Source organism: Peromyscus leucopus, chromosome 19 (assembly GCF_004664715.2).
Source record: "Peromyscus leucopus breed LL Stock chromosome 19, UCI_PerLeu_2.1, whole genome shotgun sequence".
Classification (NCBI taxonomy): domain Eukaryota; kingdom Metazoa; phylum Chordata; class Mammalia; order Rodentia; family Cricetidae; genus Peromyscus; species Peromyscus leucopus.
Window position 1 is genome coordinate 25,998,650 of NC_051079.1, and position 15,537 is coordinate 26,014,186.

Genomic DNA, 15,537 nt, shown 5'->3' on the forward strand with positions numbered 1-15,537 from the left:
TATTAGAAAGATATAGATGCCAGGCGGTGGTGGTGCACGCCTTTAATCCCAGCACTCAGGAGGCAGAGCCAGGCGCATCTCTGTGAGTTCGAGGCCAGCCTGGTCTACAGAGCAAGATCCAGGCACCAAAACTACACAGAGAAACCCTGTCTCGAAAACAAATAAACAAACGAAAAACAAAAAAAGAAAGGTAGATGGATTGGAAGCCAGTTTTGGTTTGTTTTTTTTTTGTTTGTTTGTTTGTTTTTTCGAGACAGGGTTTCTTTGTGTAGCTTTGCGCCTTTCCTGGGACTCACTTGGTAGCCCAGGCTGGCCTCGAACTCACAGAGATCCACCTGGCTCTGCCCTCGAGTGCTGGGAGTGCGCCACCACCGCCCAGCTTGGAAGCCAGTTTTGACTTGGAGATATTTGAAAGAGGAAATATATTTTGCAGAGAATAAGAGCAAAATTGTAGTCCAATCTGCACTATACTGAAAAATGAGAAATTCTTAAATGTCTGAAATTATTTCAAAACTTAAGGTAAAGCCAGGTACTGGTGTCACACAACTTTTTTTTAAATGTTCATCAAATTTTAATATTTTTTTTAAACGTCAGTTTTTTTTTAAAAAATGTAAATAATGTCTTTAGATATTTCTTTGCTTTTAATGTATATATGAATGTGCTGCCTGCATGTGTGTATGTGCACCAAGTGGGCAAACAACTTTAATCCCAGCACTTGGGAGGCAGGCAGATCTCTGTGAGTTCAAGGCCAGCTTGGTCTACAGAGTGAGTTCTAGGACAGGCTCCAAAGCTACACAGAGAAACCCTGTCTCCAAAAAAAAAGGGGTTAAAAAAAAAAAAATAACATCATTTGTAGTATATACCTTTAATTGCAACACTTAGGAGACTGAGGTTGTAGGGCCACAAGTTCTAGGCCAACCTTAACTGCATAGCAAGATCCTGTCTCAAATGCAAATGTGATTACTAGAGAGAGCAGTTAATTGCACTAACTGCTCTTACAGAGAACCCTGGGTTCAGTTTCTACCATCCACAGCAGCTCACAACTGTCTATAACTCCAGTACCTAGGGATCTGACACCCTTTTCTGGCTTCCATAGGCACCAGGCATGTACATGATACACAGATGTATATGCAGACAGAACACCCATACACATAAATAAAATTAATTTTTAAAAATAAAATAAAAACCTGCTGGCCCACAGTAGTGATAAGGAATATGCAAGTAAGGTAAAACATCTATACACATAAAAATAAAATACATGGGGCTAGAGCACTGACTGCTCTTCCAGAGAACCTGGGTTCAATTCCCAGCACCCACATGGCAGCTCACAACTATCTGTAACTCCAGGATCTGACACCCTCACACAGACATACATGCAAGCAAAACACCAATGCACATAAAATAAAAATAAATAAATTATTTTTAAAAATAAAATACATATAAGTAAGGTTTTTGAAAAGAAACACTCTTGGGGGCCGGAGAGATGAGTCAGCTGTTACGAGCAGTATCTGCTCTTCCAGGAGACCTGAGTTCAGTTTCCAGCATCCACAACATGTGCCTCACAACTGCCTATAACTCCAATTCCATGAGATCTTAAGCCCTATTCTGAATTCAGGTGCACATACACAGATACACACAAATACATAATGGAAAAAATAATTGGAAAGAAACACTACTGCCACTTCTCTTCTAATTGGAAAACTGCTTTTTAGTCCATGACACCCTTTTGATAGCTGTATACTGCTAGTTTTATGTTGTTGTGGATATGGTATAGACAACTTTTATTTCAGATATGTTTAGATTTACTTGCCTTTTCAGGAAAACATAGCTGTTATTTTTCAAATAGATCTATAACCTTGCAAAACTATTATCCAAACTATCATCTATACACAGTTTTTTTTTTTTTCCTCTTCCCTTCCCTTTTTTTTTTTTTTTTTTTTTTTTTTTTTTTTTAGCTTTTCAAGACAGGGTTTCTCTGTGTAGCCTTGGCTGTCCTGTAACTCACTCTGTAGACCAGGCTGGCCTCGAACTCACAGAGTTCCACCTGCCTCTGCCTCCTGAGTGCTGAGATTAAAGTCATGTGCCACTATTGCTTTTTTCTTTTCTGTAAATAAGCATCTATTGTGACTATTAATTTTGGGAAACTAGTAGAAATTTTGAGAACCCTCAGTGTGAAAGAACTCACTGCTAGTGTCCTCAAGGGCTTGATAGAGAATATTTTTCTTTCACTTTCCTTATGAGGAGAAAATGAGGAGCTGGGGTGCATACACATGCACCTGGAGACCAGAGGATAAATGTCAGATGTCCTCCTCAATGGCTCTCCAGCTATTATTTCTTTTATTTTTATTTATATATGCATGGATATATGTGTACCTGTATGCCAGTACTCTCAGGTAAGAAAAGAGTGTCAGGTTCCCTAATGCTAGAGTTACAGGCAGCTGTGAGCCACCAAATATAGTACTGGGGACCAAACTTGAGTCCTGAAAGAACAGCAGAGTGTGCTTAACCTGTGACCCTCTCCAACTTGTTATTTTATGGTGTGTGTGTGTGCGCGCGCGCGCGCGCGCCTCAGCACACATGTGGAGGTTAGAAGACAACTTGCAGGAGTTAGTTCTCTTTCCCCAATATGGGTTCCTAAGATGAAAACTCAGATCATTAGGTGTGATGGCAAGGGCTCTTGACTGCTTACCCAGTCACTAGTTCCTCTCCCCCTTTGTTTTTGAGACAGGATCTTCCACTGAGCCTTGAGCTCAGTAACTTAGCTAGACTGGCTGGCCCGCCACCCCTTGGGATCTTCTTGAGTCTGCCTCTCCAGTGCTGGGGTTACATGTGCATACTACTGAGCCTGAGCACTTGGGATCAAATCAGGTCCTTTTGCTTATACAGCAAGTGCTTTACCAACTGAGCCATTTCTCCACTCCCATTTCTATACTTTTTAAATGGATATGTGTATTACATACCAACACTTTTTTCCTTAATGATGGAGAAATCAATTGTTTAAAAGTATCCTCTTAAGATAATTTTTGATAATTTTTTATGCTGATAAAATGATATTTTTTTGGCTGGGCATGGCAGCATATGTCTATAGGTGTATCACCTGGGAGACAGAGACAGGCAAAGTTCAAGGTCACCTTGGTCTACATAATGAGTTTCATGCCAGTCAGGTTAGGGGGAGAAAAAAAAAACAGGCTGAAGAGGTGGCTCAGCAGGCAGTTAGGAGTACTTGTTGCTCTTATGAAGGTTCTAGGTTTTATTCCATAGTGACTCACAACCATCCGTAACTCCAGTTTCAAAGGATTCAACATTTCCTTCTTTTCAGATAGAGTCTCACACCTATAACTCTGGCTGGTCTGAAACTCAGAGAACCACCTGCCTCGGCCTCTAGTGCGCCACTACACCCAGCCACCCTCTTCTGACCTCTGAGGGCACCAGGCTTGAGTGTGGTATTCTTACAGACATTCAGGCAAAACATTCATACACAAAAATAAACTTAAAAAAATAAAGTAGCCAGGTGGTGGTGGCGGCGGCGGTGCACGCCTTTAATCCCAGCACTTGGGAGGCAGAGGCAGGTGGATCTCTGTGAGCCTGGTCTACAGAGCAAGTTCCAGGATAGCCAGGTCTAAACAGAAATGCTGTCCTGGAATACATAAGTAAATAAATAACTTAAAAACAAAAACTACTTGTTCTGGACTGGAAATTAGTATGTACCTATAATCTTTTTTAGAACTTTGTCTCATTTCCCTAATACACTCAATAGAGAAATCAGTGAAACTTAAAGAAAGCACTAAATTCAAATTTATACAAACTAATGGAAGCTATGATATAGTTTGCAGTTTTTATGAGAATACTGAAATTAATGTTATTTTATTGGGTTTTTTCTTCTTTGTGAATAAAGAAACATTGGTAAATTTTGTTGATCATCTTCATTGGAAATAACTATAGCTTTGTAAATAACTAGCTGTACTTGAAGTTTCCTCAAAAGATAATGCAGACATTATTGAGCAAGTACCACTTAGATATGTACAATATAATCTTATTTCATGTCCCATTCAGTAACAAAAGCTTGAAGATTTATTTAGAACATTACTCAGATGAACTTGCATTTTGAAACATTGGGCTCACTTTCCTATAGTTAGAGATATTGGGTGATATTCTTCTGATTATAAAAGATTGGGTTTGGCAATATAGTATAATATATATGAGTTCATTTTTCTTTGATTTATGAAAAATAAGCCATATTCTTTATCTTGAAGAAAAATTAAGTAAACCTTAAGCTCTCCATTTTAAAGCCTCAGCTAACTGAATGTCTTGAACCTGTTTTATTTCAGGGCTGCCATCCATTGACCCCTCAGGAAGCTCCCCATCTGCTGCTGCTCCTCTGACAAGTTTCTCGGGCATACCAGGGACAAGGGTTTTCCTGCAAGGGCCAGCACCTGTTGGGACTCCGAGTTTCAACAGACAACATTTTTCTCCCCATCCTTGGACAAGCACCTCAAACACAAGTAGGAATCCTAGAGAAACTCTTTACAAGGAATCTTGAATTAGTTTCTGGTTACATTTATGTAGTGGTTTTAGTAAAATAAGCAATATGCAGATACTTGAGGTTTGTATGTGATCAATCTAAAAATATTTCCATTGGGACTTTAGAACAATTAGTAATACACATAGTAGTTTACAAAAGACCCCTATGAAGGAAGGCAGTGTTATGAAATTACTTTACTCTGAACTGATTTGAAGGTGGCCCTTCTGACATGGTTTCACGCTTATTTTTGCATTTTGTGGACATATTATAACCTTTTATAGATGTACCTTTATTTTTACTTATTTCAATATTTAGAACATGTGAATTATTTGGTGTCACATAATACATGATATTCTACCCCACTGCCTTGTTCTGGGAATTGAGCTCTGGGCCTTGCACATAACTAGGCAAGTTCTTTACCACTAAGCTATAGCTGCAGCTCCTGATTTTTTTTTTTTTTAATGTAGTCCATATTAGCTTTTTATTTTCTTCGTTCTTTTGAGACAAGGTTTCTCTATGTAACCTCGGCTGTCCTGGAACTTAGTATTTAGACCAGACTGTTCTCAAACTCACAGAGATCTGCCTGCCTCAGCCTCCAGAGTACTGTGATTTAAGATATGCCTGATCTGTATTAGCCTTTGCGACAAAGAAAACTACACACACATATTACCTAAGTCCATTGAAGAATCGAAGTTATCACTTGAATTCTAGAATGATTTTAACATTTAACTTCTCTTCCTTATGGAAAAGGGGGCTATAAAAATGGGTGAAAAAAAAAAAAAAACAAATGTTTTCCAGACAGTAATTTCAGTAGTCTTTAAACACTGCCTTAGTAAATGTAAGATGTAATTATGTTTTCAGAGGATTATTTAGTATAATAGTAAAGTCTTTTCTAGCTTTGTCCAGTTCAGTTGGGAAATTGAACCTTACAAGTTCTTTATACTTAGCTTTAGGCAGAAGTAGTCTAAACAGCAGTAATAGAAATATTTTCATTTGAATTATCCTTTTAAATGAACTTTTCTTTACAGAACCCATGTTGTTGGAATAGATCTTTACAAGGTTTCTCATTCCTTTAGTTTTTATATGTAATAAAACAATAGAGAAATATTTTGCCACCAGGTGACTCTCCTATTCCATCTGTTTCTTCGGGATCATCTTCACCTCTTTCAGCCACTTCTGCACCACCAACATTGGGCCAACAACCCAAAGGAAACAATGCCAGTCAGGATCGAAAGATACCTCCTCCTATTGGGACTGAGAGGCTGGCCAGGATTCGGCAAGGAGGATCTGTTGCCCAAGCCCCTGTAGGGACCAGTTTTGTTGCTCCTGTTGGACACAGTGGGATCTGGTCATTTGGTGTCAACGCTATGTCAGGTACAGTTACCTTACCCTTTCTTTGCCAAGACATTTTGAATAAGTTATTAGAGTTTGCCATTAAAACTTAATTCCTAGGGGTAGGGTAAGAGGGACTAGAGAAAAGACTCTGGTAAAGAGCATTTGTTGCTCTTGCAGAGGACCTAGGTTCAGTTCTAAGCACCCAAATGACAGCTCACCTAGTTCCAGAGCATCTGATGCCTCTTCAGACCTCTGCGGGCTCCTGCATGTAAGTGGTACACACACACACTCAAGCATGCACATAGACACATAAAATAGAATAATTTTCCCCCAGAACTGAATTTCTTCCTTTTTTGTTTTTGTTTTTGTTTGTTTGTTTGTTTGTTTTGTTTTTCGAGACAGGGTTTCTCTGTGTAGCTTTGTGCCTTTTCTGGATCTCGCTCTGTAGACCAGGCTGGCCTCGAACTCACAAAGATCCTCAGAGCTGAAGACCGAACCCAGGGCCTTGGGCTTGCTAGGCAAGTGCTCTACCACTGAGCTAAATCCCCAACCCCAGAACTGAATTTCTTAAGCTTGTGTATATTGGTACACACCGGTAATTTCAGGACTCCAGAACCTTAGGCAGGAGGATCACCAATCCCAGATCAGCATGAGTTACACAGGGAGTTCATAGTCCAGTCTGAGTTGTTGCACAGTAAATCTTTCTCTCACACAAAGCCAGAGAGTACTGACGTAGCCCTAAAGTAGAGCACTCACCTTGCATATACAAAGGCATGGATTGGCTCTCTAATTCTGCACAGAAGCAAAAAGTCTTTAGTTTTTAATGGGCATAGAGACACAACATACCAAAGTGTAAAAGAAGAAAAATCCCTCTATACTTAACATTCAGTGAGAGAAAAGTATTTATATCTCTGAGTGATTCATTTCTATCCTAGTCTAGAATGTTATTTGGGGTGATATATAGAATTGATCAGAAGTAAAAGGTTCAGCTGGACATGGTGGCTCAGGAGGCTGAGGCAAGAGTATTGATGTGAGTTCCAGGCCAGCCTAAGCTACCACAGTGGGTTCCTTTCTCAAAAGAAATATGATTCAAAGCTTAATTCCTTAAGGTTTCCAGTGCAGAACAGAGCAATTATTTGAGTTCTTTCAGATAAGGAGTTGGGAGTATGCAGAGGCATTCACCTGGTTTTCTAGGAACTTGATTTTTATTTGTTTGATTGATTAGTTATGGCTTGCTAGAGTATGATAAACGTTATAGGAACCCTTGAGAAGGGTTATTTTGATAAAATTTGATATAAGGGAATAATAATCCAGCTGAGCAGTGGTGGTAGCACATGCCTTTAATCCCAGCACTTGGGAGCCAGAGGCAGGTGGATCTCTGTGAGTTCAAGGACAGCCTGGTCTACAGAGTGAGTTCCAGGACAGTCAGGACTGTTACACAGAGAAACCCTGTCTCAAAAAAAAAAAAAAAAAAAAAAGTAATATTTTATTGTTTCATCTAAGCAAATACTAAACACTATTTTTAATTCTTTTTTCCAGAAGGCCTATCAGGTTGGTCACAGTCTATGATAGGGAACCATCCAATTCATCAACAATTATCAGATCCAAGCACATTCTCCCAGCATCAACCAATGGAGAGAGATGATTCTGGAATGGTGGCTCCCTCTAACATTTTTCACCAGCCTATGGTAAGTGGCTTTGTGGATTTTTCTAAAGTGAGTTGACATGCATGGTTGTAACTTTGATACATTGCCAACCACTGTGGTCACTTGTTAAGGAATAGTTTGTGTGGAAATGACTCTTCTATTTCTGTGACTGTTTTAAGAGGGTACTGTTGTCTTATAGTACTTTGCCCTCAGCTGTCCTGAAGCTGTCCCATCCTTCTAAAAGACCTGAGAGATCCGAGTTCTGCCTTGCTTTCTGTGCCACACGTGTAAGGGAGGTCTCTACCCTCCAAAGAACTGGCTGTTGGGTTCAGTGTTCTTTCATGCGCTTGCAGTTTCCTGGCTGCCTTATAGCCAGATTATAGCTGTGAATGCTCATGTAGAATTACACTTACCTTTGAGATAGGGTCACACCATGTAGCCTCTGGCTGTCCTGGAACTCACTGTGTAGACCAGGCTTTTTTCCTCAACTCAACAGAGATCTGCCTGCCTCTGCCTAGGATTAAAGGTGTGCACCTCCACACACAACTACTCTTTTCTTATTAGTAAAATTGAACTACGAGAAAATTGAACGTGTTATGTTTTTATCCAGTGTGAGAAAGTTCCTGATAATTTCATATTGGATTTTGTTTTGTTTTTCTTCTCTCTTACTGAAAAATACTGCAAATGAAAATGAAACACTTGATTTCTTAATACTGTGCCATGATATACTAATAGAATTCTCAGAAGTTATTTGAGTGAAGAATTAATAAAGAGGTCTCAGCTGGTATTAATGGAATCATTATCTGTCATTTTATGACTAAGACGTCCTTTTCTGCTGTTTTAGGGTCTGCCAATTTCCATGTATGGAGGTACCATTATACCCTCTCATCCTCAGCTTGCTGATGTTCCAGGGGGCCCACTGTTCAATGGACTTCACAACCCGGATCCTGCTTGGAACCCTATGATAAAAGTTATCCAGAATTCAACTGAATGCACTGATGCCCAGCAGGTAAAACAGGCTTTTCAGATTTATCATGTGACCCTGAATTTGATGGGAAATGTAAGGTCTGAGTAATAACTGTTAATCTGAATTGTTTTTCATTATCAAGACGATGCTACTAAACATTCTATTTCTTATATGTGTATTCTTCCTAGGCAGAAACAGTACATTGCCATTGAATTTATATATTCATTTCACAAATGTGTAAAGATTCCTAATTAGAAATTCCAATTTTTCCTCCCCCTTTTCAGATTTGGCCTGGCACGTGGGCACCTCATATTGGAAACATGCATCTCAAATATGTCAACTAAGTTAGAAGGTCTTTACTCTTTAGCCTTGTTTGGGAAACCTATGACTTTGGAAGAACTCTGGGGTTTTTTTTTTTTTTTTTTTTTTTCCGTTTTGTTTTTTTAATGTGCCTAACTAAAATATTCTCTGAGGCTTTAGCAATGGAAATTTGATTGCCCATTGTGTAAGAACAAATTGATTTCTTATCCACCTGAGTATGTTCTCTGGTTAGTTTAGCCATTTTTGACTTGAGATAAGATGAACCTAGTACTTTTGGCTAAACATACTGAATGCTACTTGTATGCAGAAGAGAATTAGATGATTACATGTTTCAACTTTTTAGGGTGGTAAATACATGTATAATTGTTTACATACTTAAAAGAAAAAAATATGAGTAAATTTCTTGTCATATAGTGGCTCTACTTAATGTAGCCTGTATTAATGTGAAATATTTACCAGAATATTCAATAAAAAAAATGAACAGTGTTTAGAAGTGGGGTGTGATCCTTTCAGTGGTCATGAAGATTCCAGCCAATCCACAGCCATTTTAAATTAGATTGTGAATCCTATATTTATTTGTAACATGCTTTTCACATTTAACACTGTAGAATCTATTCTTGAACAGTCATAAAAGGCACTGCTAAAGCTTGTTAGCTATCCTGTCTTCTGCCTCAGTAAATATGAGGATGTTCAAGCCCTTACAGTTTGTCTTAGCTGACGTTAGCGAATAGGCCACTTGGTAAGTTTTGCTCTTTATGGATCATGACTGTGTAAAAACCTTAGGCTTTATATTGAACAGGTTTAGGGATACCCAAATCATTCACTTTCGGTTCCTTTTGTGCTTCTTGGCTTTTGAGTTGAGACATAAGAAATGGGGGAGGGGTGACTTCTGTTAATAGGTTATATTGATGAATACTGAGTACTATTTATAAATAGGTGACTAATGCTGTGTTTAGTTCCATGGCCTCAAAAATTAAGAGTCAATATGCTAAACAAGTTAATCACAAAAACACTGGAGTAGGTTGGTTAAACCATACACTTTGCCAAGAATCTGACACAACAGAGAAAGAAATTCTACTGAATTATATCATCAGTTGTGTTTGTTTGTTTTGTTGTTTTTTGTTTGATTTTTCGAGACAGGGTTTCTCTGTGTAGCTTTGCGCCTTTCCTGGAACTCACTCTGTAGCCCAGACTGGCCTTGAACTCAGAGATCCACCTGGCTCTGCCTCCTGAGTGCTGTGATTAAGCCATGCGCCACCACCGCTGGGCTTTTTTTTTTTTTTTTTTTCCTTTTTTCAGTTGTGTTTTAATGTAGTTGAATATCCCAGGGAAAGAGAGAAAGCAAAAGAGAATGCATGCAAACACATACATACAAGCAACAACTAAGAGTAGAGAATCATGAAAGCAGCACTTTAGAATTCTTAATAATTCTTGCCTGAATCCTAAGCCATCACCAGGTCAGAAATACCCTATTAATTCTATATAAGATGTAACTTGGTTCTTTGGTCTTCCATATCATTTTACATATGAGAAAGCTTCCTTAAACTCATTTCTTATTTTCTATTTTTGATGAATTTGGAAAGTATCACTGGTGGGAAGTTTACTGCCTTTATAGTGGTCATATCAAATCTTCTCAAGAGGCCATCTCACTCTAGGGGAGAACAGTTCCTTAGATTACCTACATATCTTGCTGTTTCCTCCTATCGATAAAAGAAATAATCACTTAAAATTAGTGAATTGAATGAAACTCCTCTTGATAAAATAGAGAAAAGTAATCTTAAGTAAATTGTTCAGTAGAACGAAAAGGTGAGTTTTATTCTACAATGATTTTCTGTAAAATATTTGAATGATCTGGATGAATCCTGAAATCTGTTTCTAAACCCTGAATAGAACAGAAGGAATTCAGTCTCAGGTCAGAAACTAGACTCCATAAAGAGAAAGGGAGGAGAAACCCTAGAGAACTGGGGAGAAAGAGGAGTTGTGCATTAGGAGCTGGGGAGACCTTCCTCCTTTCCCTTTCCCCAGCCTCACCCTCCTTTCTATTTGGATCTCAGTAGCCTACTCCCAGCCCTATTTTACCTGCTATAATCTCTTCTTCCTCTTCCTGCCTCTTCCTGCCATTACTTTACTGCTATTTTACCAACTTGAACATTGGATAAAACCTAGCTCAGGTAAGAACTTGATTATTTTCAAAACATACAAGGGATGGAGGGAGGCAGTCTGGGTACAGTTGGAGTGAGAGTCCAAGGACTAGGTCCTATTTTCATTCTGTCACTTACAACTCTGGCTGTAGGCAAGTCATCTCATTTGTCTGGGCTTCACCTTCCCCATCTGAACATGAAAGCAATCCTAAGTTGACCCAGAGGAGTCTTACAGTTATAACACAGATTTTCTTCTTTTTCTTGTCAGTGAAAATGTATGGTATTGGGAATACTGGAAACAAACGTTTGCAGTTCTGAGGTTTGGTTGTGATAATTGGAATCAAAGGCCTTCAATAGAATACTAAAGACCAATATTGATTTGGAAATTAGTGAAAGCAGAAGAATATGTGACATAACCATAGTGAGTCCTTAAGTTTTAAAGAAACATCCTGCTAAGTAAGGCACATGTCAAACCCCATGAGAATAAAAGCTCTTCCAAGGAATAAAACTATCTTCAAGGTTTCCGGATCCATTTCTTTCAAGTAGTGTTCAGTGTAATAAAACTGTTGATGTTTTAGAACACTTAAAAACTGTTGTGGCTACAGTGTGCTGACTTGCCCTTTTATAGGCCAGTGTGCTTTCTTCAGTCCCTGCTCTCAAGGGGGAAATTCCATCACCTCAGCTAACCAGACCAAAGAAGAGAGTTGGACAACCAATGGTGGCCTCTCCTAACCAGAGGTAAGAAATCTTAAGCCTTATGGTTTCTGTTCCTCCTCCCACCTGTAACACTACTACACAAGAGGTCTGTCCTTGGTTTGAGTTAGCTTGTAGAAGTGGGAGAACTAGGCACAAGTTTCAAGCCAAACAAAGTCCAGCATGGTTGTGCATCCCTGTGTGCCAGCACTTACAAAGTGGAAGGAAGTAGGGGGAATCAGGATTTTAATGCCAGCCTCAGCTCCATGAAAAAGCTTACCATCTCAACACTACCTACATCTCCCCAGCAAAAGGCCCAAGGATAGGACTTTTTTATACATGGTTCTTTCCTAGTGTTGAAGACCTTTGGACTGCATTGTAAACCCAGAAGAGGCAAACAGACCTGTAGGAAAACAGCTTCTGAACATCTTGTTCTGTGACTAGCAAGAAGTACTTCTACCAAACAATACAGCTGTTCATATCTTCCTAGATGACCCTGTCCTGGCGTGAGGGCTGTGATGACATTGCATTTTCTATTTATTTACTCTCAGTGATTTGGCAATTGACCACAGGCTAGGTCTTTCATCATCACTCTACTTTAGGAAATGAATGTGAAAGATAGTTCTTAAGTATCAAAATTTTAAGTGTGTTAATACCACATCCAATAAAGGTCATAAAGCCAGGCATAGTGGCCTGTGCCTGAAAGTTCCTTCTGAGGTAGAAGGATCACTTGAGCCTAGGAGCTCAATACTAATCTGAACAACATAGGAAGTCTTCCATATCAAAATAATAGTGGACATGAGCCTGGGCTTCAAAACCTAATTAGAGGACAAGATCATGAACACATAGCTAATTTCAGACCTGTCTGTGAATACTTTTCACTTATATAGGAGATCCACCTGCCTCTGCCTCCCCAGTGCTGGGAGTATGGGTGTGTGCCACCAAACCCAGCTTGTTTTGCTTTATTTTGGTGGTACTACTGGGAATTCAAAGCCATTGAAGAATTAAGTGGTAGAGGTCTGGTATTTGCCTTGTAGGTTTAATTTTATCTCTGGTAGTTAATCCTAGGCATAGTTTTTGTTTTGATTTTTTTTTTTTTTGGGTTGATTGTTTTTGTTTCTGTGTCAAATTGTAATTAGTGTGACCTAAACTTCTGATGCTTTATCAGGTTGTGCAGTAGTTTCCTAGCCCTGCCAGTCAGTCCATAGTATGTTATAGAGTTACCTAAGAAAAGCAATAGTAATAATACTGGCTGCTATTTTATAGTAGAGAATCAAAGTCAAAGAAGGAAGACATCATTTCACATGCACCTTTCTTGAAAATCTCTAGAATTGTTTGGGTTTTATTTTCATTTTGGCAGTGCTGGGGATCAAACCTACAACCACAGGCATGCTACGCAAGCACTCTGCTAGCTGGGCTACATCTTCAGCCCCTACAATTTTTGTGTTATCTCACTGTGTAGACCTGGGTGGCCTCAAACTTAGGGATCTGCCTGCTTCTGCCTTTCCAGTGTTGGAACTAAAGAATGTGCCACCACATACAGCCAGCCTCTTTAGTTCTATTTCTGTTTTTTCTTAGTCTCTTTGGTGAATCACTTTCTTAATTAAATATTAGTTTGCCAGACCTCTTCTCACACTGCATCTTCTCAGATGATACATCCCATACTCTTGTATTTCATTTCATTCATATCTGAATAAGCAGACAGTTTTCCCCTTGAACTTCTGATTATAGCTCCTTATAGTGCTCTATCTTGTTACTTTGCACACAGTATTCATTCCTTAATACAAGATATGCTCCTTTTTGTTTTCCCTTTTACAGTTCTAGCTACCAAGATTCTCAAACCAAGAGATTGGGAGTTACCCTAGCTTATCTCCATTTTCCTCAGCCTGCCCTTGATTAGATCACTTCACCTTCCACCCTTAAATTTTTATTACATTTATTGGGGGAAAGGGCATGCACGCAGCATGTCTCTGTGCCTTTGTAAGAGGACTGCTTGTAGGAATTGGTTCTTTCCTTCCACTTCATAAGGTCCCAGAGATGGAACTTAGACCATCAGGCTTGACAGCAAGTGCCTTAATCTGCTGAGCCATCTCACTGGCCCCTACTCTGTCCTTTTGTGTATCTGAATTTATCCATTTTTCTGTCTCCATTGCTACTGCCCAATGGACTCATCTTCAGTATCAACATCCTCTCTACTCCATGTGCCAACTCTTAACCATCAGGTTATTTTTTCAGTTTGCTTAAAAGTGAATTGTCAGACAATTATCCACAGCTTGCTTAGATATGCACCACTTTGTGAGAGACTCCAATACCTTTTGGGGAAGAATAAAATATATGTGCACCTGCTACCTGGAGTGTGATTCTGAAAACCTGCAGCTTCTGCATTAACAGGAATTGTCTGTCACATCAAGCTCAGCCAGGCTTGGTGATGCATGCCTTTAAGCAATCAATACTCAGATGTAGAGGCAGGTAGATCTGAGTTGAAAGCCAGCCTGGTCTACATACCAAGTTCAGGCCAGCTAGGACTACACAGTGTGATCCTGTCAAAAAATAATAATTAAAAAAATAAAGTCCATTCTCTAAGGCAAACCTACCTTTGATGTTCCTTTCCAGAGAGCTAACAGGCTAAGCCTTCCTCACCAAGTCCATAGTTAGCTATGACTATCAAAGAGCTGGCCTCTGTACTTTTGATGTCTTGACTACAGCCTTCCCTTCCCCCATCCCCTAATTTACTGAACTTTGAGTAGACCTGGTGTCACCTTCAAAAAGCTTCTGACTTCCTGCTATGCTCAAAGGGCAGGCCATCAAGACACTTTAACCAAGTACAGCAATTTGCTACCAGAGGCACTGGGCAGAAGGACCCAAACTCTCGTCACTCTGGTGGGATCTGTGGGCATGTTTTATCATAGAACATGGTTCATAAGTGCATTACTGCCTGAAACTGTTGAAAGAAATGGGTACAGCCATACCTCCCAACATCCAGGAGTAACTAGCAAATAAACTTCTCAACATCCCTCAAGTCAGAGCAGATCCTGAGAGTTCCTGAGCGAGTGGGCGGAACCCTCAGGTTGAGTGACTGGCCAATGGCCCGCCCCGGGTGTGACGTATCCTAGTGTTGTTGCCTGCTGCCACACGTGGTCAACTGAGACTGCCTACACCTCAGACCTGTTTTCCGGGCATTCCCGGCTTTCAAGGCACCCACTGTTGCCTTCCCGCTGCGCTGCTCGCTATGTCCACGTCTATGAGTTGCCCTATTCCGGGGAACCGAGACCGGCTCTCAGACGGCTACAGCACCACGCCGGGGGGCACACTCTATGCCACTACCCCGGGAGGTCAGCGGGCAGGGCAGTGGGGGTGGGGTGGGGCGGACCTTGGAATTGCTTCTGCGGGCTTCTCTTCAAGTTACAGCGAGACATTTGAAACTGTTTTACAGAGAAACTCAGAGCAGTGCAACAGCGCTTTAAAACTGGCTTTCCGGTGCTTCTGGGCAGGAATTTACTCTGCCCCGTGCCTATGCTGCACCGAAGTCAGTGGTGCTAAGGAATAGTTTTAAGTCCCAATAGACTTCCTAATGCTGAGACCTTTGAAATAACTCCATGTTGTGGTGATCCCCAACCATAAAATTCTTCCCATTGCTACTTCATAACTGCAGTTTTGCTACTGTTATGAATTGTAATGTAAACATCTGTGTTTTCTGATGGTCTTAGGCGACCCCAGAGAACCACTGCATTAGAAGGTGGCCACAACAGAAAGCAATTATTATGTAGTAGTTGCAGCACTGGGTTGAGAGCTGCTGGGCTGGCGGACAGGTTTCTGCCATGTGGAATCAGAAGGGAACAGCAAGAATAGGGCAGGGCTCGTTGAGGACACTGCTGGCCATGTTCCCATGGGTGAGGCTAGCCCTAAAGGACT

General features: G+C 40.2%; 1 protein-coding gene across 8 annotated transcripts in view; it reads left to right on the top strand.

Moving 5' to 3' along the window:
• LOC114705084 (ankyrin repeat and KH domain-containing protein 1) overlaps positions 1-15,537 on the top strand; it is a 118,595-nt gene that overhangs the window by 102,024 nt on the left and 1,034 nt on the right. For 5 of the 8 annotated variants that reach the window (XM_028886733.2, XM_028886734.2, XM_028886735.2 and 2 more), the window contains 5 exons: positions 4,329-4,502; positions 5,642-5,896; positions 7,397-7,545; positions 8,348-8,512; positions 11,561-11,670. In XM_028886733.2, coding sequence (XP_028742566.1) covers positions 4,329-4,502; positions 5,642-5,896; positions 7,397-7,545; positions 8,348-8,512; positions 11,561-11,670 — 853 coding nt within the window. Of the gene's footprint in view, positions 1-4,328; positions 4,503-5,641; positions 5,897-7,396; positions 7,546-8,347; positions 8,513-8,754; positions 9,285-11,560; positions 11,671-15,537 lie in introns of those variants that run through there. The other 3 variants (XM_028886736.2, XM_028886737.2, XM_028886738.2) reach the window with 3 other exon arrangements.